A 23,828-nucleotide genomic window follows, 5' to 3' on the forward strand; every position below is an offset into this window, starting at 1 on the left:
GTGTCCTGGGGGCACTGAAGAGGCGAGTCGATTTCATAATGTTCTGAATCTTAAGGTACGTTGCAGGGGTGGAGAAAGGAGGAGACAAAAGGCAGAGCTGGGGAGGGGGTTCTGGGTCACAGGGTAGCATCACCCCGTCGTCCCCAGAGCGCCAGAGCTGCGGGCGGCGAGCAGGGCAACAGGAGGGAACCGAGCACAGAGGCAGCCAAGGTTTCTGCGGAATCCGGTGACTCCCTTCCGAGGTTGGGAGAGGCTGCTTTGGGAGGCTGACACCCCCCCTCCCGGGGGGGGGGGGGGGGAATGACTCACCTTGCAGGTGCGATAGCCCAGCCCTGCCTGGCTGATAAGGGTCTGTCCCTCTCCTCTCTCTCTCTCTCTCTCTCTCCAGGTCCCTTCCTCCCCTCGGGGTTTCGCTTGGTTAATGAATAAGCTGAGTCAGGAGGTTTAAGTAAATTCCTTTATCAAATGAGAACTGCTTCCAAACATCCAGCAGAGACCCGTTAATGAAAGTGTAAATATTGCTGCACCACTTCACCCGCATCCTCTGGTCGGCTCATAAACAAGAGGACTTTAAGCTTTTCCCGGTTGAAACTTTTCAGTCTGAAAATGTAGCTGCGCTGTCTTTGCAACAGTGGCCGTGGGAAGTCCAGAAAGGATGGAGCACTGATACTTTATCACCCTAGCACTAATATTGTGACAGATTTAATGCTTCAGTGACAGCTCAACCAGCCACCAGAAGCAGCGTCAACGGTGCATACACGGTGTCCCTTTTTACCGGGTGCGTGTCCCACTTTGGCATCCCGAGTGTTGCTGGGGAGAACTTGTCCGGATCAAAGAACCTGCTACACTCTGACTGCGGATCCAGCCTCTCCCCGCATGCTGCGGTTCAGTTACATGGAGGCTCTGGCTGGGGACTCGGTTGTGTCCTAAAAGTTCTTTTGTGGATTAACCTTTTAGAACACAAAGCGCATTGTCGCACTGAAATGCCACATTGAATGGTGGGTGTCAGCGAGCCGTGGCGTGTTTCAGGCTTCGGGTCAGGGCCCGTTCGTGGGTCGGGAACTCAAGGCTGGTGGACACCAGTAGGAACAAAGAAGGTAGAAAGGAACAGAGCAGAAGACCTCAGAGTGGGTTGCGGGTAGAACAGGTGGGAATTGTTTGGTGATGCTCTTGTAGCGTGAAACCCCTTGCACGTGGTACGCTACCGTTAGAGCCCAAAAGGCTCTCCCTCAGTGGTGGCGTACCCGCAGCGCCTTGAATCTGGCCATGTCCACGGTCTGGCTAGCACTGTGACGTCAGGCAAGGCACTCGTCTAGGGTCCCCGTTTTGTCGTATTCACAGTGGGGCTGTTCTGTGGAGGTAGGATTAGAGCTGAGAGAGCGTGTGTGCAAGCCCGTGAAGATACTAAGATAATACAGGATATAGGATAACATATTAGGGTGAGAGCTAATAATGCGCTTTGCATAGCGTAACCGTGCTGTAAACCGTGATTCTTTTTCACTTGTCCTTCTTCCTCATCGATGTGGGCAGACCTTAAGGATGCTGTTATGTAATAGCAAAACTCACGCACAGACCTTCGGGTCGTCTCCCCTCGAGTGGGATTTATTCAGTGTTCTTAACCTTTAGGATCTGCCGCTTCGGATCTGCTGTTCTGCAGAATCTAGGAGGTCTTTGATTTTACTTTAAATTGTTCCTGTGTAGTTGAGACCTCAATCTTGATTTTCTCCCAGGAAGTATGAAGAAAGGTATAAATTACTTAGGGCTTGACACTGTCTGTCAGGTTCACGGGGGACTAGTAAGTTTGGGATTGCTTCCCAATTCTTTTTTTCAGTTGTGCATTTTGTCTTAAATAAAAAGGGGGGGACGTTTTCTCTTTCTCTCTCTCTCTCTTCTCCCCACTTCAAGGTAACTCACTTCTTTTTTTTTTTTTTTAAAGATTATATTTATTTATTTGACAGAGAGATCACAAATAGGCAGAGAGACAGACAGAGAGTGAGATGAGGAGAAGCAGGCTCCCCGCTGAGCAGAGAGCCCCTGGGATCATGACCCGAGCTGAAGGTAGAGGCTTAACCCACTGAGCCACCCAGGCGCCCCAAGGTAACTCACTTCTAAACTGTTGGAAGTCTGTCTGCTCCTGTTGGACCCATCCTAAAATTCCTTCTTTTCTTCTGCACATCACAACACCATCTTTTAAGGAACTCTGTCAGTCCTTGAGACCTTCTTTTGTGTGTGTGTTTGGCTTTGGTTTAGAGCAGCTGCTTTGCTGATGGCCTTGAGGGGTAGGTTAAAATAGTCAGAAGCATGGCATCAAAGTCAGGGAGGCCTGTAAAAATAGAATTTACTGCCCAACTTGTGGGGTTGTTTTGCGGAGAAGCAGCGCGGCGCATGGGTAACATTGCACAGAAGGCCGCTCTCTCTGGCTGGGTCCTCGTCGGGAACTGGCCCGTGGCCCGTTCTCCCCCTGCTCTCCTAGTCTAGTCTCCAGCCCCGGGGCTCTCAGGAAGACCCAGTCCTCCTGCCCAGGAAACAGCCAGCTTCCAGGGGTAACTTCCTACCCCTACATCCAGCAGGCTCTGCACCCACAACTCTTTTTTCTGAGAAGTGGATCCGCCCACGTGCTCCGGGCCCCATCTCCTCTCCAGGGCCCCACGCTGCCCCTTATCCTTTCTGCTCACCCATGGACTTCTTCCTGACAGTGCGGAAACCTGCCCCATCCCTCCCACCTTTCCAAAAAACTCCCCAGATCCCGGTTCGCCTTTGCCCCTGGTGGTCTTTCCTTCTGCAAAGTCGAGTGCTTTGCATGTGCCACCTGTGCCGTGTCCCCTCTCACTCTTGTCCCGCAGTGGTCTCACACCACGGACCTCCTCTTGCTAAGGTTCCCGTAATTTCTGTGCCATAAACCCAGCAGCCTCTCCCCTCCTCTTTCCCGCCACTCAGTGCATCGGCCTGTTCCCTCTCCTTGAATTCCATGGCACCGTCCTTTCTAGATCAGTCCCCCGCCTCCTCAGCCCGTGGCTTCTCAGGCACCCATGCCTGCTCATCCCCATGTGCACGGTGACTAACTGTTGGCCTTCCCTGGAGTTCTTTCAGGACTTCTCTTACTCTGGGCCGTCTCCGTCTCCGTCTTCAGGGACGTGGCCTTGGAGGAACACGTGTCAGATCATGTCCTCCCCCTGACTGAACAGCCGGCGGTGGCTCCCACCGCACACTGCATGGCCATGGGCCTTCTGTATTTGACCTTGACTCTGGCTTCACCAAGGGCTCCTCCGACCCCCTTTTCAGTCTCTGCCATATTGGTCCTACTTCCTCACTCAGACATTGGTTACTTCTTGTTCCTTCCGCCTGGAGCCCAGCCCCCACCCCCAGCACTCTCCCACCTTTCAGATCTCAGGGAAGATCCCAGTGCCTTTTCCTTGGGGAATGGGTCCCTGGGTCCTGGGCTTGACCGGCTCCTCGGGGAGCCCCCAGAGCGCCTCTGCAGTTCCAACCCTCAGCCCATGTGTGGCGCTCTGTACGCTGCCCTCTCCCTGGAACACAGGGCCTGTGTCTCTGACCCACCCTCACGGCCCCAGTTGCCGAGGCTTGAGGATGGCGTGTTTGTTCCCCCATGAATGGACAGATGAATGAATGAACAGATGAGAATTTAATCCGTCAGTGTCTGTATTCATAAACTAACGGATGGACGAATAAACGACCAAGTGAGATCTAAGTACCTTTGTTTGTTGTAAAGCAGTTAGCATAGTTCTTCCAGACAGTAAGTACTCAGTAAATGGTGGCTTTATTTACTTCTCATCTACTTTTCAGCCAGGAACTCTGAAAAGAGAACAAACGCACCACCAGGCTGGTTAGTGGGAGCAGTGTTCCTCAGTGACGTCTAGGGTGGTTGGCATAGGCCTCGGGGCTGTTCAGAGCCTCTCTGGCAACCCCTCCCTCACAGTCCCCCTTTTGCTAGTTCGGGCTTGTCCTTCCCTCCTGCCCCTGCTCATGTTAAAAGCACCATGCCTGGGTTCTGGCCTGCCTGGTGATCGCTTCCAGTCTGTTCCCTCCCCTTTTCTCCTCTAGACCGTGGGCCTCTTCGGGGCAGAGGATGTCCCTTTACTTCTGCCCCACCCCCATACCCTGCACATTACCTAGCCCCAGCGTTTGTTGAATGAATGACTGAGATGAACGTCTGTAAGGCTGACGATGGTGTTGTCCCTGGAGTTCCTGAAAGCGATTCGACTGACTTTGGCTCCGTACTTTTCTGAAAATAGGATACTTAAAGGCTTCTTGGTTTTATACTTGTCGAGCATGGTTGACGTACTGGTCTGCATGTTTTCCATTTTCTCTCCGCGCTTTTGCATGGGAAAGGTTTTGCTGGACTGTATCTGCAGTCTGCGTGACAGGGGTATTCTGTGAGCTCTGGTAGACTCGGGTTATGCATGGCCTTTTCCCTTTGGGCTCACCGAGGTGAGGTGACTTCTAGCTCAAAGGTTCTGTGTCAGCCGCGGAATGTATTCTGTTGGCTCAGGCACACTTCTGTTTGAACTATAGGTTTTGTGATCGAACAGCAGTAGCCTCATTAATTAGACACCTACCATGTGCTGGGCCCTGTGCTAAAATCTTTGCATGCACGCCCTCCACTTTTCCTAGCAGCCTTAGAGAACAAGTAGAGAAGCCCATTTTACGGATAAAGAAATGAAGCCATGGAGGCCGGGGAGGCAGGATATGAACCCAGGCCCCTGTGGCCTGGGAACCTTTGGGTTTCCCACTTGGCTTTGTTGCTTCTCTTTCTTAACGTAGGCTTTAAGTAAACATCCTATCTACACACCAGCCTTGATCCACTTTGTAGAGAGAGTTTTCGTTGCCACTTCCTTAGCCTTCGTTAGAGAACTGGGAGGTGAAATGAGGGTGGGAGCAGCGTGTCTTTGTGGAGGTGATACGGATGGGGGGGGGGGGTCACGCCGTCGTGGGTGTGCCCTGCAGGTGGCAGAACCAGGGTCACACGCACTTCCTCTTCTCAGCCTTGTCAACAGGCGGGGCTGCCGCCACCTGCCCCCAGCCTTGATGTGCCGGGGAGGGGGCTCTGTGGCGCTCTGCGTGTCTCTGTGCCATGGCATCCTGTGTGTCAGGCTCTAGGGGGGGCCTCAGGGAGGCAGAGATGGTGGGATCACATGCCTTCTGCTTCTTCCCTCAGTGTTTCTGTCTGTCCATCCTCAGGGGTGGGGAGCACGTTCCAGTGTCTTCCTTTTCTTTCTTTCAGCCGCAGTGCTTTTAAAACAATAACTCGCCTCGGGGCGCTTGGCTGGCTCTTTCAGCAAGTATGCGACTCTTGACCTTGGGGTTGTGGGTTCGAGCCCCACGCTGGGTGTAGAGCTTATTTAATTTTGAAAAATATCCTTAGGGTGCTTAGGTGGCTCAGTTGGTAAAGCGACTGCCTTCAGCTCAGGTCATGATCCTAGAGTCGTGGGATCGAGCCCCACATCGGGCTCTCTGCTCAGCAGGGAGCCTGCTTCTCCCTCTGACCCTCCCCTTCTCCTGTTCTCTCTCTCTCAAGTGAATAAATAAATAAAATCTTAAAATATATATATGTGTGTATGTATATATATATGTGTGTGTGTGTATATATATATATATATATATTTTTTTTTTTTTTTTAAATAATTACCCTCTGTTGGGGCAGGGCCCACTGCATGGAAGGAAGAAGAGGGGACCAGGGTCCTGAGTCCTCACTGGGTGGCGGAGGCAGGCTGGCCAGTTTTCCGAGTCTCTGCTGTCAGGGGTGCTCCTGCCTTTCTTTCCCAGCATCCGGGTGAGGCTCAGGCGTGGCCACGTGTGCCGCTTGTCCCTGCCCTGCAGAGCCCGTCTTCAGAGTCCATGCCAGCTCCTTGCTTGCAGTCCAGGGCTCTCATGCACTAGCTCAGGCTTCAACACAGACTTCTTAACCAAAGCGTTTCTGAACTTTCTCTCTTGCATGGCCAGAGGATGCCAACAGATACAAAAGCTGTGCTTCTGAGCAGCTCCCTTTCCCACCATAATCTTAGATTAACCTTCCTGCAAAAGATCCAAGGTAGAACTCCAGAGCTACGAGCATGGCTGGGGCGTGGGTCCTGCCCTCAGAGAGTGCGGGCCGTATTGGGGCAGTGTGGGGAATGAGGTGGCCTGCTCCTAAGGGGCCGGACGGCACCCTAGCGGGCTGGCGCCTTCTCAGAGAGACTTAAGAAAGGACCAGGCTCAGGAGGGGAAGGGGCGATGGCAGAGGGGAAAGCAGAGGCCATCTGACTGGCCAGCTCGCCCTGACCTGTTGGGACCCACAGGAGAGCAGCCCTGCTGCGGCGTGTTGCCCTTGGACCTTCCCACAAGCACCCCGGGCTCTGCTTGCCGTCTGCCATCCATGGTGGGCGTGTGTAGTCACCAGCACGGGAGAATGTTCCTAGTGACCCGTACAGTGGAGTATGTTCTATTTTGTTTTGAGCGCCTTCCTTTGAAGATTTTAAAGTTGGCTTTCACTAGAATCCAAGGTCAAAGCTGCCGTTCTCTCTCTGGTAAAAGGGAAGAAGGGTTCAATCTGTTACCAGCCCAGCCTGATCAGAATAATCTGGAACATGACAAAACTCGTATTCAGTACCTCGTATTTAGATAAATACACACATACAAAGCATTAGGCACCCTCCCTCCCCCGGCGTGGGCTGAAAACCCCAAGTGACAGCATGGTCCGCAGGGGCCTAAGCCACGGCTGTGGGAGGGGGAAAGAGAAGCATCTTCCAGAAAGCACCCGCTGGCGCCCCAGGAGCAGGGCTGCGGCCACAGAGCTGGCAGAGGCCGCCCTCGGCCTCTGGGTCATCCTGTGGACATTCCTGCTGCTGGGTACGTAGGTCTGTCTTCTCCTGTGCCATCAGGATAACCCCGTGGCTGGCAGAGCAAGTCTCCAGTCAGTGCTTCTCCTGCCTGTAGGGGCTGGACTGCTCTGAGCGTCGGCATCTGGCACCACCGAGACTCGTGTCGGCTGCAGGGGGCCTTTGCAGACAGTGCACGCAGGGCTGGGGGGTGTCCCTGCCTCGGCTGCCACCGCTCCCCACTGATCTCAGCCTGCAGAGGGCCAGGCGGCCTTGACTTGCCTTGTTTCTGGAGGAAATCCCACCATGCCACACACACGTGGTTTGCAGGCACCACCGTGTCACTGGGGTCATTGAACCTGGAGAGACTCTTATCTCGTCTTTCAGATATCTTCCAGCGTAGACCGGAAACGGCCCTTAGTAGTTGGACAGGATAAACAACAGAAAACCTAAAGAATTTGTTTGTTTAAGATGTAATGAACATCTGTGAAACCACTACTCAACTGAATAACTAAACTATTGCTGATAAATTACGTCTGTCTGTTGCTTTTCCTCCTCCCACCCTCCTGATTGCCTTCCAGGGGAAAGTTGTGTTGATAATTTTTTTGCTTTTTTCTTCTCTCTCTCTGACACACACACACACACACACACCACCACCACCACCACCACCACCACCACCACCACCACCACTACCACCACCCTCCCTGGATATAGTGGATATATTGTTTGATTTTTGTTCTAGAACATAATAAAAAGAGTGTCAGACTACAAATAGACTTCTGGGACTTGCATTCCTCATTCACTGTCGTATTCTTAAGATCTCTGCATTTTATTATATGCTGCTGTAGTTCATTTACGTTTACTGTGAGACAATATTCCATTGTGGAAATATAACAGTTTTTCCATTCATCTGCTGGTAGAGATTTGGACTGCTGCTTTCCTTCTTCCTCGAATAGTGTCAACATTGTGTTCTTTAAAACAAAGTTGTTATATGTACCTTATAATACTCATGTATTAATATATGTCCATGAGGGGACCTGCTGGGTGGTAGGATGTGTGAATGTTTAGTATTAAGTGAGATTGTGAAATTGTTTTCCACAGTGGTTACACCAGTAGAAATCTCATTCCTTCACATCTTCCCAGCCATTGCTCTTAGCTTTCTTTTAATTTTTTTGCCAGTAAAGTAGAAAATGATATTGTTCTCATAATTTGTCTTTGCCTGAGCTCGAGAATCCCTTTATGTAATTATTGGCATTATATGCTTCCTTTGCTATGAAATGACTATGCATGCTTTTCATGTCTTTGCCCATTTTTTTTTGTTGTTGTGGGTTTTCTTGTTTTGTAGGCGTTTTTATAGATTCTGGTGCTAATCCTTCACCAGTTCCAGGCGTTAACAAATATCTTCTTCCAGTTCTTAGATTGTCTTCACTCTCTCAAGTGTCTGCTGATGGACAAAAATTTTAATTTCATGGAGTCATACTAATTGACCTTTTTTGAACGCTTAACACTTTTTGTATCTTCACAGATTCTTTCCTACTTCAAGCTCAGAAAGATACTCGCTTATATTTTCTTTTCAAGTTTTCAGAGTTTGCTTTTGACATTTTACTTCTTCATCCATCTGGAGTTGATTTTTCAGTATGGTGTGACTAAGAGTCCAATTTCATTTTTTTTCCTATGGATAAACAATTTTTCCAACTTTTCCCTTTTCCACAGTCTCTGTCTTGCTGTCTCTGTCAAAAATCAAGTTTCACAGATGCGTACGTCTGTTTCTAGATTCTTCTCTCTCGTCGGTCCGATCGTGGCTCTGTACCGTTGCTACACTGTCTTTGTTACTCCAGCTTTACAGTAAGCTTTCATAGCTTAGCAAGGCAGCGTCCCCCTCCTTTAGTCTTTTTCGGAAAGGTCTGGGCCATTGTTGGCCCATTTGTTCTTCTGTTTAACTTGTGGAGTTAACACTGCCAATTCCACAGAATAATTGGGGTATAATTTCTGTACATGTGACCACAACCACAGTGAAGATAAGGGATGGCTCCGTCACCCCCAGAATCCCCTTATCCCCTTTGCAGTCGATCTCCTCCCCCAGTTCCTTACTAATCCTGCTCTCTTTTCTGTCGAGATTTTTTTCAATTTCATTTTTAATTTTTCAATGTTTTATTAAAATGCAGAATTTCTTTTTATTGGCATCACTGTCAATCTGTAGGTGATTTGAAGAAGGAATCTGTATCTTAGGTCATCGTGTCCATAATCATAATGTATCTCTGTCAACTTATTTGGAGAGACTTTGCCTGACAGTAATGGAAAGTTCTTAATTTTTAGGAAAAAAAGAAGAAAGTAAAACATTTTAAGTAATGCTTTAAAATTCTTAGTAAAGGATATATTTTAGAAGATAATTGTCAGTCTAAATGAACATGTAAATACATTTTTAAAAATATAGCCGAGGGGTGCCTGGGTGGCTCAGTGGGTTAAGCCTCTGCTTTGGGCTCGGGTCATGATCTTGGGGTCCTGGGATCGAGCCCCACATCGGGCTCTCTGCTCAGCGGGGAGCCTGCTTCCCCCTGTCTCTCTGCCCGCCTCTCTGCCTACTTGTGATCTCTCTCTCTCTCTCTGTCGAATAAATGAATAAAATCTTTAAAAAAAAAAATATGGCAGACCTGTGACAATATTATATATTTTTTTAAAAATCACATTTTGGTTCCAAACTGGCTTTGTGGCTTACCTGTAAGACTTTAGGCAAGCAGCCTAGCTTCCCTGATCTCAGTCTCTTTATCTGTGTGGTGATTAGAGTGTCCCTTTCTCACGGGGACCTTGTGGAGAGGAAATGTTGTCATGGGTGAGAGTGTCGGGGGTTGGGCAGACCTGGCGTGGGGAAGCCGTGAGTGGGAGAGGCCACAGAAGGAGAGCTGCCCCCACTCACCTGCCTGGAAGCCCGGAGGGCCGTCGGCATGTGCCTTTCCCCAGAGGCTCTAACCAAGTGGTACGACCGAATGATGGCTTTGAATCATCTGCCTGACAAATTTGGAAAAGGTTAGTGTTACCAGGCAGCCTGCTACATGCTGCTTCTGACAGGCGAGCTGGAATCACTGGAGGACACAGCTGACAGCCAATTCATTTTGCTGATTCATCCATTCGAGGAGGGATGGCTTGGAGCCAGAGCTTGGCTTCCAGATTAAAGGCCGAGAGCTCCAGAGCTGCTGGGACGTGAAGGAATGCTGGTGAATGACTACCATGTGAAGGCCAGCGGTGAAAAGCGGGTTGTTATTTGTTTCCCCTTTTAAGTGATCCTAATTCCACATGTGCTCGGATGCATTCCCCACCGTGGTTAGGGAGTTGTTTGTAACGTTCGTCCGTGGGGCTGCGAGCTCCATTATTGGAAACAACCGGATACTGTTAAACACATCATCCTGGCTCCTTTATGACCCTATCATCACCTTGGCTTTCATGGGGAATATTGACTCAAGCCTCCTCTTTTACTTTGGGAGTCCAAGGGAAACTTGAGCGAGGGATTATTGCAGATGTCATCCCTTTGGGGCCGGCCCGCAGAGTAAACCTGCTGGACTGAAGACTGGCTCTTCGAGAGGAAAATCCAGGAGCTGCTCCTTTGCCAACAATCAGCACCAAATAATAATGGTAGAATCTGTGGGTTCTCATTATGGATTGCACGGATAGTTTAGCCCTGCAGACAGTCCTATGCTTTACGGAAAATCACCTCTGCGTGAAGTTTGCGGGTGACGGGATAAGCTAAAGAGAATGGAAATGTTGTCTTGTTTTACCGAATATCGAACATGGTCCCTGGGACAGGGAGCACTTGCCGGGCAGAAGCAAGGGTGCTTGACGTCTGGTTATATGAATGGGGAAAATCAGAAATGTGGACCGTTGAAAGCAAGAAAAGTAGCAGTCCCGAGGAGTAAGATTTTCGAGAAAGGATCCTGTTTCTGTGGTTCTGTGCTGAGGAGCGACTTGGGTCAGTCGCACATCTCCAGAGCTGGATGCTTTTTCTGTTTATCTCCTCGGGAGTGAGTCAGAGCTCGCTGCTTTGAGCTCACATTTCAGTAACTCACTCTCCTTCTTTGGGAAACTTTGTATAATGGGGAAGTTCTGTAATATGCTGGGGTTCCCCCACCCCATTTTTTCTCTCTTTAACTCTAGAGTGGATATTTGAAAAGTTACACAAACTTCTTAGTAAAACTTTGTCTTTTTTTTTTTTTTTTTTTTAAAGAGAAGAGTTTTTTTTTTTTTCTTCTTGTTTTGTGGTGGCGGTTGTTCTGTTTTGCTCCTTAGATGGCTTGAACATTTAGGGCATGACATGCTGTGAACCACAGTTGTGCTTGGAAGTTTTAGGCAGATCTGGTCTACTTGGAGCGAGGATGAAAAGTGTCAGGTGTTGGATCCATAGAGCTTCTGCTTCTCATGCAGTTAATTGTTTTGCCCTCTGATGTAAGGTTGCTGCGGTACGAGAGTCCCTTGCCTCGTACTGATGTGCTTAAGGGCTGCAGGCTTGTCACCGCCTGTATTCTTCCATGCCCTCATCCACATGGTATTTAGGGAGAACGACTCCCTAAACGACCAAGAACATTGCTGGGAGTGGGTACACAGACTGTTTTAGACACCATGGTGCTTGGGCAGCTGCCTGGGTACCAAGTCTGCTCCTCATGGCCCCGACCAGCACGGCTAGACTCTCACTGTCTCACCACTGGTCTGTGGGTAGTAACCGGTGGTCTGATGGCAGGGTAGGAGAGTGTATGTTCAAACCGCAGGAGCCAGAACCAGCGAACGGCTGCCCATCCGCCCCTGGGTCTCCCAAGGAGCCGGCCGCAAAGACTATAAGGAAACTGACCTGGCCTTGGTGAAATATTAACACCAGGGAGGGAGTAAGCTCCGGCTTTCAAATGCTCCTGCCAGCCAGAGGCACATTACAGAGAATTAGCAGCCTTTAAAAGCGGAAGGAAAAGAGGCAAGCCTCAAGTATGCTGGCGATATCTTGAATTTGCGGAGTTCGCGGTCCGGCGCAGTGACGAGAAGGGCCGTGGCCTTAGGGTCGGAGCAGGTTGGGTTTGCACCCAGCCCTGCTGCTGAGCTACGGGCTGGCCGGTGACTGCCACTCCTCCTCTGTGCCCCCACTTTCTCGTGAGTTGAGGCACTGCCTCCCCTGCAAATGGAGGAATTGCGGGATGAGACACCACATGGGCAAAACCCCGGGCACAGACCAAGGGTAGACCTTTAGTTTCTGACACAGTGGTCAGCTCTGTCAGAACCGCTTTCATTTCCATTTTTGGCCCCTAGGCCAAACTTTTTAATACGGATTTTTTTCCTCTTTTCCTTGTAGCTGTCAATACCAGCAAATATGCAGAAAGCTATCGGATCCAGACCTATGCCGAATATGTAGGGAAAAAACACGAGGAGAAGCAGATCAAGAGGAAGTGGACAGAAGATACCTGGCAGGAGGTTGAGAGAAAACGATTAAAGACTCAGTCCATGTCCTACGCTCTGCAGAATCACTACTACCACACCAACAGGTAAGAGTTCTCAGCTGTTGAATTAAAAGGGCAGAGTTGTTCCAGTTCTAGTTTGTCTTCCTGCTTCTCACGGGATTTTAAGTCCTAAATCTGACTTTTGAGAAAGACTTTTTTTCTCACTTTCCACAACATACCAGAAGTTACTGCTGCACAGATTCCTTCTACAGGGTTAGACCCACAGGGTATAGAAAACGGGGGAAAGTTCATTGCAGAAAATGATAAAGATTAGAAAAGTGTGAGCTGACAGAAGAAAATATTAGCGAAATCCCATCACCCAGAAGCAATCACTGTGAATGTTTTAGATTGCCCTCTGTGGGGCGCCTGGGTGGCTCAGTGGTTAAGCCGCTGCCTTCGGCTCAGGTCATGATCTCAGGGTCCTGGGATTGAGTCCCGCATCGGGCTCTCTGCTCAGCAGGGAGCCTGCTTCCTCCTCTCTCTCTGCCTGCCTCTCTGCCTACTTGTGATTTCTCTCTGTCAAATAAATAAATAAAATCTTAAAAAAAAAAAAAAAAGATTGCCCTCTGTGCTTTTTAAATGGCTTTTATTTATTTACTTTTTTTTTTGTTTTTAAGATTTTATTTATTTATTTGACAGAGATCACAAGTAGGCAGAGAGGCAGGAGGAAGCAGGCTCCCCGCTGAACAGAGAGCCCGATGCGGGCTCGATCCCAGGATCCTGAGACCATGACCAGAGCTGAAGGCAGAGGCTTTAACCCACTGGACCACCCAGGCACCCCTTAAATGGCTTTTTAGAGATTTAAAAAATTGAGATATGGGATGCCTGTGTGGCTGGGACAGTTAAGCTTCTGACTGTTGGTCTCAGCTAGGGTTGTGATCCCAGGGTCGTGGGTTTGGGCCCCTCATCGGGCTCTGTGATGGTTGTGAAGCCTACTCAATAATCAAGACATGCTATACAATAAAATGAACAGATCTAAAATGTTAGTTCAGAGTTTTAAGAGTTCTATGCAGCAATGTATCCACTACCCAAAGCAGGACATAGACCAAATTCCTTGTGGCCCTTTTCAAGCAACCCCAACCCTCTACTGCCCTAAGCATCCATTTCTCATATCTGTGACTATGTATTACTTTTGATTATTCCTGGAATTTATAAAAAATGGAATCATATTGGGAATCGTATTGTGTTTGGCTTCTTTCATTTAACTTTTTTTTTTTTTTTTAAGATTTTCTTTATTCTAGAGCGAGCACCCAAGTTGGGGGAGGTGCAGAGGGGAAGGGAGGGGAAAAGAATCTCAGGCAGACTCTGTGCCAGTCATGGGGCCCTGGGGCTCGATCTCACCACCCTGAGATCATGACCTGCACCGAAACCAAGCATCGGACGCTCAACCGACAGAGTCACCAAGGCGCCCCTCACTTAACATTTTTTGAAACCCACCCTTGATACTGTGTGTACCAGGAATTTATTATTTCATTGTTCAGTAGTATTCCACTGTATAAATATACAACACTGACCTCCTCTCCTGCTGGTAGACACTTGGGTTGTTTCTGGTTTGAGACCATCATGTAATGGTCACTACAAACATTGCTATAACATGTAATGGTCACTACAAACATTGCTATAACATGTAATGGTCACTACAAACATTGCTATAACATGTAATGGTCACTACAAACATTGCTATAACATGTAATGGTCACTGCCAACATTGCTATAAAAAGTGTCTTATGGCCATATGTTTCTGTTTCTCTTGAGTCGGTACCTAAGAGTAGCGTTGTTGGTTCTCAGGGTAAGTGTGTGTATGTTAGACTTTATAAGAACGTCCAAACGGTTCTCTAAACCAGATGTACTATTTTATACCCCACTGGTATGGTGGGAACATTCTGGTTGCTCTGCGTCCTTGCCAATGTGTAGTGCTTTCTCTCTTTTATTTCAGCCGTTCTATACAGCACAAGATGAGTATTGTAGTGTATTGTGGTCTTAATTTGCATTTCTCTGGTGGCTGATGATATTGATCACCTTTTTTGTGTGCTGGCCGGCCATTTCCATATCTTCCTTTGGAGGTGGCCGTGTAAACCTCTTGCCCATTTTCTCATTGGGTTTTTGTCTTTTTAGTGTTGATCCGTGGGAGTTCTCTTATGTATTCCGGAGACACGCCCTTTGTCAGATAGATGTATGTGCTGCAAATGTGTTTTTTGAGTCTGGGGTTGCATATTCATCTCGTTAGTGATTTTGATGAGCAGATATTTTTAATTTTGATGGAGTCAGGTCTATGATTTTTTTTTTCTTTTATGGTTCAATCTTAGCCTACTCTAAGGTTGTACCAGTTTTCTTCCAGAAGGTTTATAGTTTTAGTTTTTCCATTTAAATCATGACCCATTTCAAATGAATTTTGTATATGGAATGAGATAGGAGTCACGATTTAGTTTTTTTTTTTTTTTAATATGGATATCCATTTGTTCCAGGAACGTTTGTTAAAAAGACTTCTCTTCCCTCATTGGATTGACTTGGCATTTCTGTCAAAAATAAATTGACCATGTATGTGTAGGTCTATTTCTAGACTGTTCTGTCCAATCATTTTTATTCCTGTTCTTGTGCCAATACCACACTCTCTTATTTCTGTGGCTTTATAGTAAGTCTTAAAAATCAGGTAGCATAAACCCTCCAACATTGTTATTCTTTGTCAGATTGTTTTGGCTATTCTAGATCCTTTGTATTCCACACAAATTTTACAGTCCTCTTACCTCTTTCTTCATTCAGCCTGTTCTGTAGTTTTTACTGTAGAAGTCTCAAAAGTCTAATGTTAATGTTCTTCTTACATATTTTACATTGTTGTTGCCATTGTAAATTTCTTAAATGTAAATGTAAATGTAAATTTCTTAAATTTCATCTTCAAATTGTTTGCTGCTTCTCTATAGACAAATTAACTGTTGTGTATCAATTTTGTATTCTGCAACCTTTTAAAATTGACTTATTCTGATAGTTTTTTTTTTCTTTTAATATTCCACAGGGTTTTTTAGGCACACAATCCTTTTGGCATGCTATTAACAACAGATTAACAACAGTTTTATTACTTTTCGTTCTGAATGTTTTTTCTTTTTCTTGCTTGATTGCACTGACCAGCACCTCTGGTCTATTGAAAAATAGAAGTGGGAAGGGTAGATAACCTTGTCTTGTTTCCAGTAATAGAGAGGGGGAAGTCCAGTGTTTCTCCAGAAACTTGGGCCTTAGATCATCTAGTTAGTCCTCTCTTGGGTTTAGGAAGTTGCCTTCCATTTCCCTTTACTGAAAGTTTGAATAGATGTTACATATTTTCAGATGCCCTTTCTGTATCTTTTAAGTTGTATGGTTTTTGTCCTTTATTTTGTTAGTATTTTGAATGCCATCAATTGGTTTTTAAATGCTTAATAATTTTGTATTCCTGAGAGAAATCCTACTTGGATTATCCTTAATAATCCTAATAATCTTAAATTAAATTTAATTAATTAATTAAAATTGATTAATTTAATTTAATTAAATCTTTAATAATCTTAAAAATCCTACTTGGATTATCCTGAGGTATTATCCTTCTTGTGTGCTTCTGGACTTGATGTGTTAATGTTTTGTTAAGTATTTTTATATCTTTTCGTTCATGAGAAATACTAGATTGGAATTTTTTCTTTTTTTTAAATATTTTTCAAGTTTTGGTTATCAGGTTTATGCTGATCCCATAAAAATAGTTAAAACGTTCCTCTTTTATTATTTTCCAGCAGTGTGTATAGGGTGGTTTTTGTTTTTGTTTTAAGTTTTTGGTAGAGTTTACCAGTGAAGACAAGTTTTTTGTGAGATGATTTTGATTATGGACTCAGTTTCTATAATAGCTACAGGATTGTGTAGATTTTCTGTTTCTTCTTGGATCACTTCTAGTAATTTGTGTTTTTCAAGGAATATTTCATTTCATTTAAATTGTGGAATTTGTTAGCATAAAATTATTAGCTCAAAATGTTACCTTATAGGGCGCCTGGGTGGCTCAGTGGGTTAAGCCGCTGCCTTCGGCTCAGGTCATGATCTCAGAGTCCTGGGATCAAGTCCCGCATCGGGCTCTCTGCTGAGCAGAGAGCCTGCTTCCCTCTCTCTCTCTCTGCCTGCCTCTCCATCTACTTGTGATTTCTCTCTGTCAAATAAATAAATAAAATCTTTAAAAAAAAAAATGTTACCTTATAATTTTTATGTCTGTAGGATCTATAATTATGTCCCTTTAAAATTTTCTCATATTGGTAATATGTGTTTACTCGCTCTTTTCCTTGCTGGGTGCTTATCAGTTAATTCAGTTAATTCTTTCAAATTCTCTCAGCTTTTTATTTATTTTTTTTTGTCTTCTTTTTTTTTTTCGTTTATTTATATCCTTGTTCTTATTATTTCTTGTTTTGTATTTTAATGTTATTCTTTGTCTAGCTTTTTAACATGAGAACTTAACTCATTGATTTTATATATTTCTTTTCTATAAAAGCATTTAAAGCAAAAAAAAAAACATTTTAAGCTATAAATTTTCCTTTAGACTGTTTAGCTGCATCCCTTAGATTTTGATAGGTTGTCTTTTTACTATTTTCGGTCAGAGGGTATTTTCTAATTTTTCTTGTGCTTTCTTGTTTGACCCGGAAGACAAGACATTATTGACCTTGATGTTATGGCCCGGTATATGGTCTGTCTTGCTGAATGTTCCACGTGCACTTGAATGGGTATAACATTTCATTATTGCCATTTCAGGTTACATTGGTTCATGGTGCTCAAATCTATATCCTTACTGATTTTGGGGGGAGTTGGGGGAGGGGTTCTACTTTTTCTTTCACCGACTGAGATGGGTTAAAATTTCCAGCTGTGGTTGTAAATCTGTTTTTCCATTTTACTATATCAATTTCTTGTTTCATGTATTTTGCAGCTTTTTTGGTAGGTGTGTGTCTATTAAGGATTGCTATGTTTTGTTTTGTTTTTTTTAAGATTTTGTTTATTTATTTGACAGAGATCACAAGTTAGCAGAGAGGCAGGCAGAGAGAGAGGAGGAAGCAGGCTCCCTGTTGAGCAGAGAGCCCTGTGCTGGACTCAATACCAGGACCCTGGGATCATGACCTGAGCCAAAAGCAGAGGCTTTAACACACTGAGCCATGCAGGCGCCCCGGGATTGCTGTGTATTCTTAATGAATTGCCCCTTTCATCAGTATGGAGTATTCCTCTTGATATCTAGTAATAATCTTTTTTGGTATTTATTTTGTCTGGTAATTAATAGTGGCACACTTGTTTCTTATCCTTGATGATTGCATACTATATTTTTATTCAGCCTTTTACTGGTAACTTGTCTTTATAAAGTACGTTTCTTATAAACAGCATATACTTGGGTCTTGCTATTTTATTCATTCTGACAACCCCTTTCTTTTATATTTAATCTAATGAATGATACAGATAGGTCTGCCTCCCATCTTGGTTTGTTTTCTATTTTTCCTGCTTGGGTTTTGTCCCTCTTTTCTTTTTTTCTCTTGCCTTTTGAATGACGTGTGTTTGAGTTATTACTTGCTGATATGTTAGCATCCTGTTTATCTTCTCTGTTGACTTTTTTGCTTTTACCTCTTTGTGTTATTTTTTTAGTCCTTGCTCCAGAATAATGGCTGACAAACTAGAGCTCATTGGCCAGATCCGGTCCACATATTTTTATAAAGTTTTATTGGAACACAGCCATGCTTCTTAATTTACATCTTGCCTCTAGCTGCTTTGCCTTACAGTGGCAGATTTGGGTAGTCTGACAGAGACCATAAACCCACAAAACTCTGTCTGTGTACTCTCTGTCCCTTTACAGAACAATGTGCTGACCCCAGGTGTACCCCAGGTGCAGAACTGCCCTTTCCAGTACGGTAGCCACCAGCCACGTGTGGCTGTTGAGTACTTCGCGTGTGGCTCGTCCAAACTGATGTGTGTTGTCAATTGGAAATACACATCAGATTTTGAAGAATCGATGACATGTTGAAATGATAATAGTATGGATCTATTAGGCTAAATAAAATATTATTAAAATCAACTTCACTGGATCCTTTTCACTTTTTTTCTTTTTAAATGGTGGCTCCTAGAAAATTTTAAATGGCATTTGTAGTTCACGTATTTCTGCTGTCCAGGCACTGCTCTAGAAATGATCATGTGCCCCTTTCCTGTCTCACAGCAGATCTTCCAGTGAAAATCACACCCCCTCATGGCCAACCTGGGACCCTGACGGTGGTCTCTTTCCATCTCCCTCCCTCCCATCCTTTCTGATCTTTTGTTTGTGTTTCTTCTCCATATGCTGTAAACTTGATATGTTGTTGTTTTTGGTTCCTCTCCTTTCCTTTTCTTTTTTTAAACAATTAATACTTCTGAAGAAAATAAGGGGCTGAACTATGGTGAAAACGACAGAAGTACAAACACAAACATGCAAGCCTTCCTCATTAGAGGTACAGTGCAGATTTCGGGGTGGTCGGGGAAGGCTGCGGGAACCTCCCCTCTCCCAGCTTTAGCGAACGGACTCTGAGGCCCTGGGAGCGCTGCTGCCGCAGTCGGGCTTCTCCCCAGGGCTGGGAGCTGTGCTGGCAAAAATGGACACCTACTTCCGCTGTTTGCACTGGGATGGTGGCACATGCTTCTTTTCTTGTCTGTGATGGATTCGGTGTCCAGAATATTCAAGGAGCCTGTAATCAATAACTGGACCACACTAGGGCTTAGATTCTAGGAAACTGGGCCAGACGTAAATTTGCCTGAGGAGCAGCTTTGGTTGGGTGGCATGAATTCTGAATAAATACAGGTTAGCGTGGTGTTCAAAGAATCCTTCCTTACGGTGGATGCTAAAATATTTAAAATCTCCCTAGTAGGTGTTTAGTCCCCAGAAATAGGCAGAAGCTTGAAACCTTCCCTGAAAGACAGGTGGTATTACCATTTTCATCTTATTAAGAATGCTCTCAGGGCACCTGGGTGGCTCAGTGGGTTAGGCCTCTGCCTTTGGCTGGGCTCATGGTGTCAGGGTCCTGGGATTGAGTCCTGCACAGGGCTCTCTACTCAGCAGGGAACCTGCTTCCTCCTCTCTCTCTCTCTGCCTGCCTCTCTGCCTATTTGTGATCTCTCTCTGTCAAATAAATAAATAAAATCTTAAAAAAAAGGGGCGCCTGGGTGGCTCAGTGGTTTGGGCTGCTGCCTTTGGCTCGGGTCATGATCTCAGGGTCCTGGGATCGAGCCCCGCATCGGGCTCCCTGCTCCACAGGAAGCCTGCTTCCCTCTCTCTCTCTCTCTGCCTGCCTCTCTGCCTACTTGTGATCTCTGTCTTTCAAATAAATAAATAAAAAATCTTTAAAAAAAAAAAAAATCTTTAAAAAAAAAAAAAAAAAAAAGAATGTTCTCTAATTAAAGAAAACAGTTTTCTAAAGTCATTTTGCCCTCAAGAGATTTTGGTCAGTCGTGTCTACAGATTATTAACAGTTGGCCTTTTTTCAACTGTTGGGGAAAACCCTATGGTTGGTGTCTTCTTTCTCGTGTTTTCTGTCTGTGAGACTCCACTGTGGCCTTCCTTGACCGTGTCGTCGCTCCTGGGAATTCCTGCTTATGTAGGAGACGCTAAAGCATACATCGGAGTTATGGTTTCCAGATTCCACCTGACTGTCGTAGAAGGCTAGTGCTTTCCCAGAGTGACTGAGTGGGCATATCACATTGGCAAAAAGGGGAGCTGCCCCTGTGGAAACAAAGAGGCCATCCCAGCAGAAGCCATGGCGAGGCCCGGGGACTGACCCCAGGCAGCGAGCAGACAAGGGTTCTAGCTCAGGTTCTCGTGGCACCTTGGAAACGACTTCATTCGCTCTTCCCACGCTAAAATAATAAAGCAGCAACCAAATGAAGAAAAGATCCGTGACCGCTTCAGTGGGTACTGCCTCTTAAATCCCCACCAGCCCTCTGTATCCCAGAATGTCTCAGAAGCTGCTTCTCCCCGTGATTTCAATGCAGTTAGAAACCACCAGCCTGCGGCAGAACCTAGTCAGACTCAGCCCTTTCTGTCCTGTGTCCTCTGTCTACACCTTCATTGCGATCCTGTTTCTGTGACTTCGAGAGGATTATGAGGGGGTTGCCTCTGGCTTTCAAATCTCTCCCCCGCCCCTCACTGTCTCAGACTGTCTCGGCAGCCTGAGTGCCACCCGTTTCACCCCAGTGGCTGCTTGCTGTCCGGGGGACTGAGGAGTGCCTTCGGAAGCTCCGTGCTGGCCATCTCTTGTTTCTTTTCTCCTTTTTTTAAAAAAAGATTTTTATTTATTTGTTTGTCAGACAGACAGAGATCTCGAGTAGGCAGAGAGAGGAGGAAGCGGGGAGCAGAGAGCCGGATGCGGGGCTCCATCCCAGGACCCTGGGATCATGACCTGAGCCAAAAGCAGAGGCTTTAACCCACTGAGCCCCCCAGGCACCCCTCTTGTTTCTTTTCTCTTGGCCCCGGCTCTGTGACGTTGCTGCAGAAATCCTCATTCAGCTTTGTCTTTTTTTTTTTAACTTTTTTTTTTTAATTGCAGAGTTGTCACACAATATTATATTAATTTCAGGTGTACAACAATACAGGGATCCAACAATTCTCTACATCACTCAGGGCTCCCCACGCTAAGTGTGGTCACCATCTGTTACCATGCAGCCCTATTCCAGTATTCCTGTATTCCCTACGCTGTACGTCCTGTCCTGTTGCTCTGACTGATTTGTCACTGGGAGTTTGTACTTCTTAACCCCCTTCACCCTTTTGTCCATCTCCCCACCCCACCTCTCTGGCCACCAGCAGTTCCTTCCATTCGGCTTTAGCTGGTGCTGCACCTCTCCGGAGAGGGTGGGGGTGGGGGAGTCCCTGCTGTGGCGCTCTTGTTGGCTCCTGGATTCAATAGCTTAGGAAGCTTAGGAACAAACTTGTCTTCTGTGTCTTTATCTTAACCACATGACGTCTCTCCAGTGTACATATTCCTTGGAGAGAGCCTCTGCTCCTGGCAAGGACTGTTGAAATTCTCTAACACAGCCAATACTTTCCAGTATTTGGGAAGCGTAAGTGTCAGCAAACTCAGTGTCCGTCTTGTGGGTTAAATGTATCTTAGCAGAGAAGGTGTTTCCCGTGACACTTTTTAACTGATAAATGCACGTAATCTTTAAAATTTAAAGTGATAAATGCGTGTAATCTTTAAAACAGGAGAATATAAAATGAAGGGGTTGGGGAAGAACCTTGGGTCCTCCCTCTCTGACTCTTCTTCCAGCTCTAGTGACCATTTTCCTGGAAGCTATACATTTCTTGTTTTGTCAACTTTGACCAATATATCTGGGTCACTTCTGTAAAGGAGTGTAAATGTAGTGCCCACACTGTGTTTCTCTCTGTTTCTCTTCTCACCATGATTAGTTACACTGTTAACTGTCTTTCTGGATCTGTTCTTTTGTGCTTCTTGAGAAGTCAGTGTTAGGAGGGGGCAGCAGGTATCCAGCTTGTATCATGTTATGATGGCGGAAATGCAGTTGGGCCCATCGGGAAGAAAGTGTACTCCTGTGCCATTAAAACTTCGCTACCCAACCGAGAATCTTCTAAATACCCCAGCCTTTTTTGTGGGGGAATTTTTTCTTTTTGAGGGAAGTATTTTTCTTCTCCCTGGGTGACTTTGATTTCTTTCCTCTTTTGCATATGTAGTGTATGGTTAGTAAATGCTATAAAAATGTGTCTATTTCACCTTCCTTGATAATGTAGCTGGATATGGAATTCTAGGTCCAAAAATTTTTACCTGTTCAGAACCTTCAATACATTGCTCCTCCCGCTGTCATCATTAATCTGCTTTCCCGGTTTCTGTGTCTTTGTATCTCGCACCCCTAACCTGGAGTCTGACCCAGAGTTAGATCCTCTGATGTTTGGTAAATTGGTGAGTGAATAAATATTAAGTGCCAGTTTTTAAGTGCAGGCTCTAGGCTAGGTTCTTCATGTTTTTGTTTTTGTGTTTGTTTTTTTGAGAGAGAGCGAGCAAGTGTGGGTGGAGGAGGGGGAGGCAGAGGGAGAAAGATAATCTTAAGCAGGCGCCATGCTGAGCGTGGAGCCCGACACAGGACTCCATCCCCTGACCTGGGCCGAAAACAAGAGTCAGACCCTTAACCAACTGAGCTACCCAGGTGCACCCTGGTCCTTCATGTTTTAGCTCTTGCAATGCTTACAGCAGAATTGTCAGGGAGGTGAGGCTTGTCTGCATCTCCCAGAGGCTCAGGGAGATTAAACCGTTCTTGGCGAAGACATGGATTTGGTACCAGGATTATCTGCAGAGCCCTGTTCTTTCTACCACGTCCCCCTATGCATTTTCCCAGGTCTGTCTTCAAGGGAAGATGTTACTCACATTGCAGCTAGGTGAATACCACATAGGGGACAGTTTTCTTGACTCTAGTCACCACACCACCTAAGAAAACCTCGAAGAGCTTGTATCTTTTCATTTAAAAGCAATATCTCAGGAAGCAGAAGAGAGGCCCTTTAGATTTCTGCTTAAAAGATCCCAAAGCTTTCGTTACAGAAAAATCTCAAACATATACAAAAGTAGGGAAAATAATACAACAAAGTCCTAGCTAGTGAGCACTCACAGTGTGTCTGTCACCAGTCACCGAGTGGCCAGTCCTATTTCATTAGTACTCTTTCTCTCCTTCTCCCTTCACATGACCTTGAAGCAAATCACCGATGGCATATGTTTTCTGCACATATGTATCTAAAAGATAAACAGTCACTTAAAAACAGAACTGCAGTGCCACTCACAAAAGAAAAAATTAACAATGACTCCTTAATATCAGATAGCCAGTATTCAGATTTCCTGCTCATACTTTTAAAAAAAAAAATAGTTGTTTTGTTCTAGCTCTATTTTCCACACAATTCATATGTTACGTTTTGTTGATGCATCTCATCTCTCTAGATCTGCAAATTCCCTCTCTCACTGGGTTCTCCCACAACCCCCACGGTGCTTCAGAAACTAGGCTGTTAGCTCTGTAGGATTTTCCATATTCCAGACCATTGTTTTAAGTTTGTTCCGCATGTTCCCTGACTGCTATATTTGTCATTAACTGGTAGTAAGATCTGTAAACTTGATCAGATTCAGGACTAAAGTAATGGCAAGAATATTTCATAGATGGTGATGTACATTTCCTCCTGCATCTCATTGGGTTTCTCTTCATCTCTTTAGTGACCCAGAGAAACAGTTCGTACGGAAAAAGCAGAATAAATTCTTTAATCTCTCCCCTCAACACACATCTTTTAAAAACCAGCTTCCAGAATAATTAGTTTCCTGTCCCCTTTGAAAGTGAGCAATGAGATTTTGTTTTGTTTGTTTAAATCATGAGGTTTTTAAAATATATATATATATGTATATATATATTTATGTTTTAGTACACTTATGGGGTTCTTCTTTTTGATGCTCTAATTATCTTGTTTCTGAGCAGTGGGAACAATTGGAGTTGACTCTTGAGTCCTCTGAGACAATTCCAGTCGTCTCTAAGAGCCTCTTTAACTTCTGGTGTTTATTCCAGGCTCTTC

At 45.5% G+C, this 23,828-nt stretch overlaps 1 protein-coding gene across 1 annotated transcript in view; it reads left to right on the plus strand.

The window, feature by feature from the left end:
* Positions 1-23,828, plus strand: part of PARN (poly(A)-specific ribonuclease) — a 157,165-nt gene that overhangs the window by 101,279 nt on the left and 32,058 nt on the right. The window contains exon 22 of the mRNA XM_082715015.1: positions 12,139-12,328. Coding sequence (XP_082571141.1) covers positions 12,139-12,328 — 190 coding nt within the window. The remainder of the gene's footprint in view (positions 1-12,138; positions 12,329-23,828) is intronic.

Source organism: Mustela nivalis (assembly GCF_964662115.1).
Source record: "Mustela nivalis genome assembly, chromosome: 19".
NCBI classification, from domain to species: domain Eukaryota; kingdom Metazoa; phylum Chordata; class Mammalia; order Carnivora; family Mustelidae; genus Mustela; species Mustela nivalis.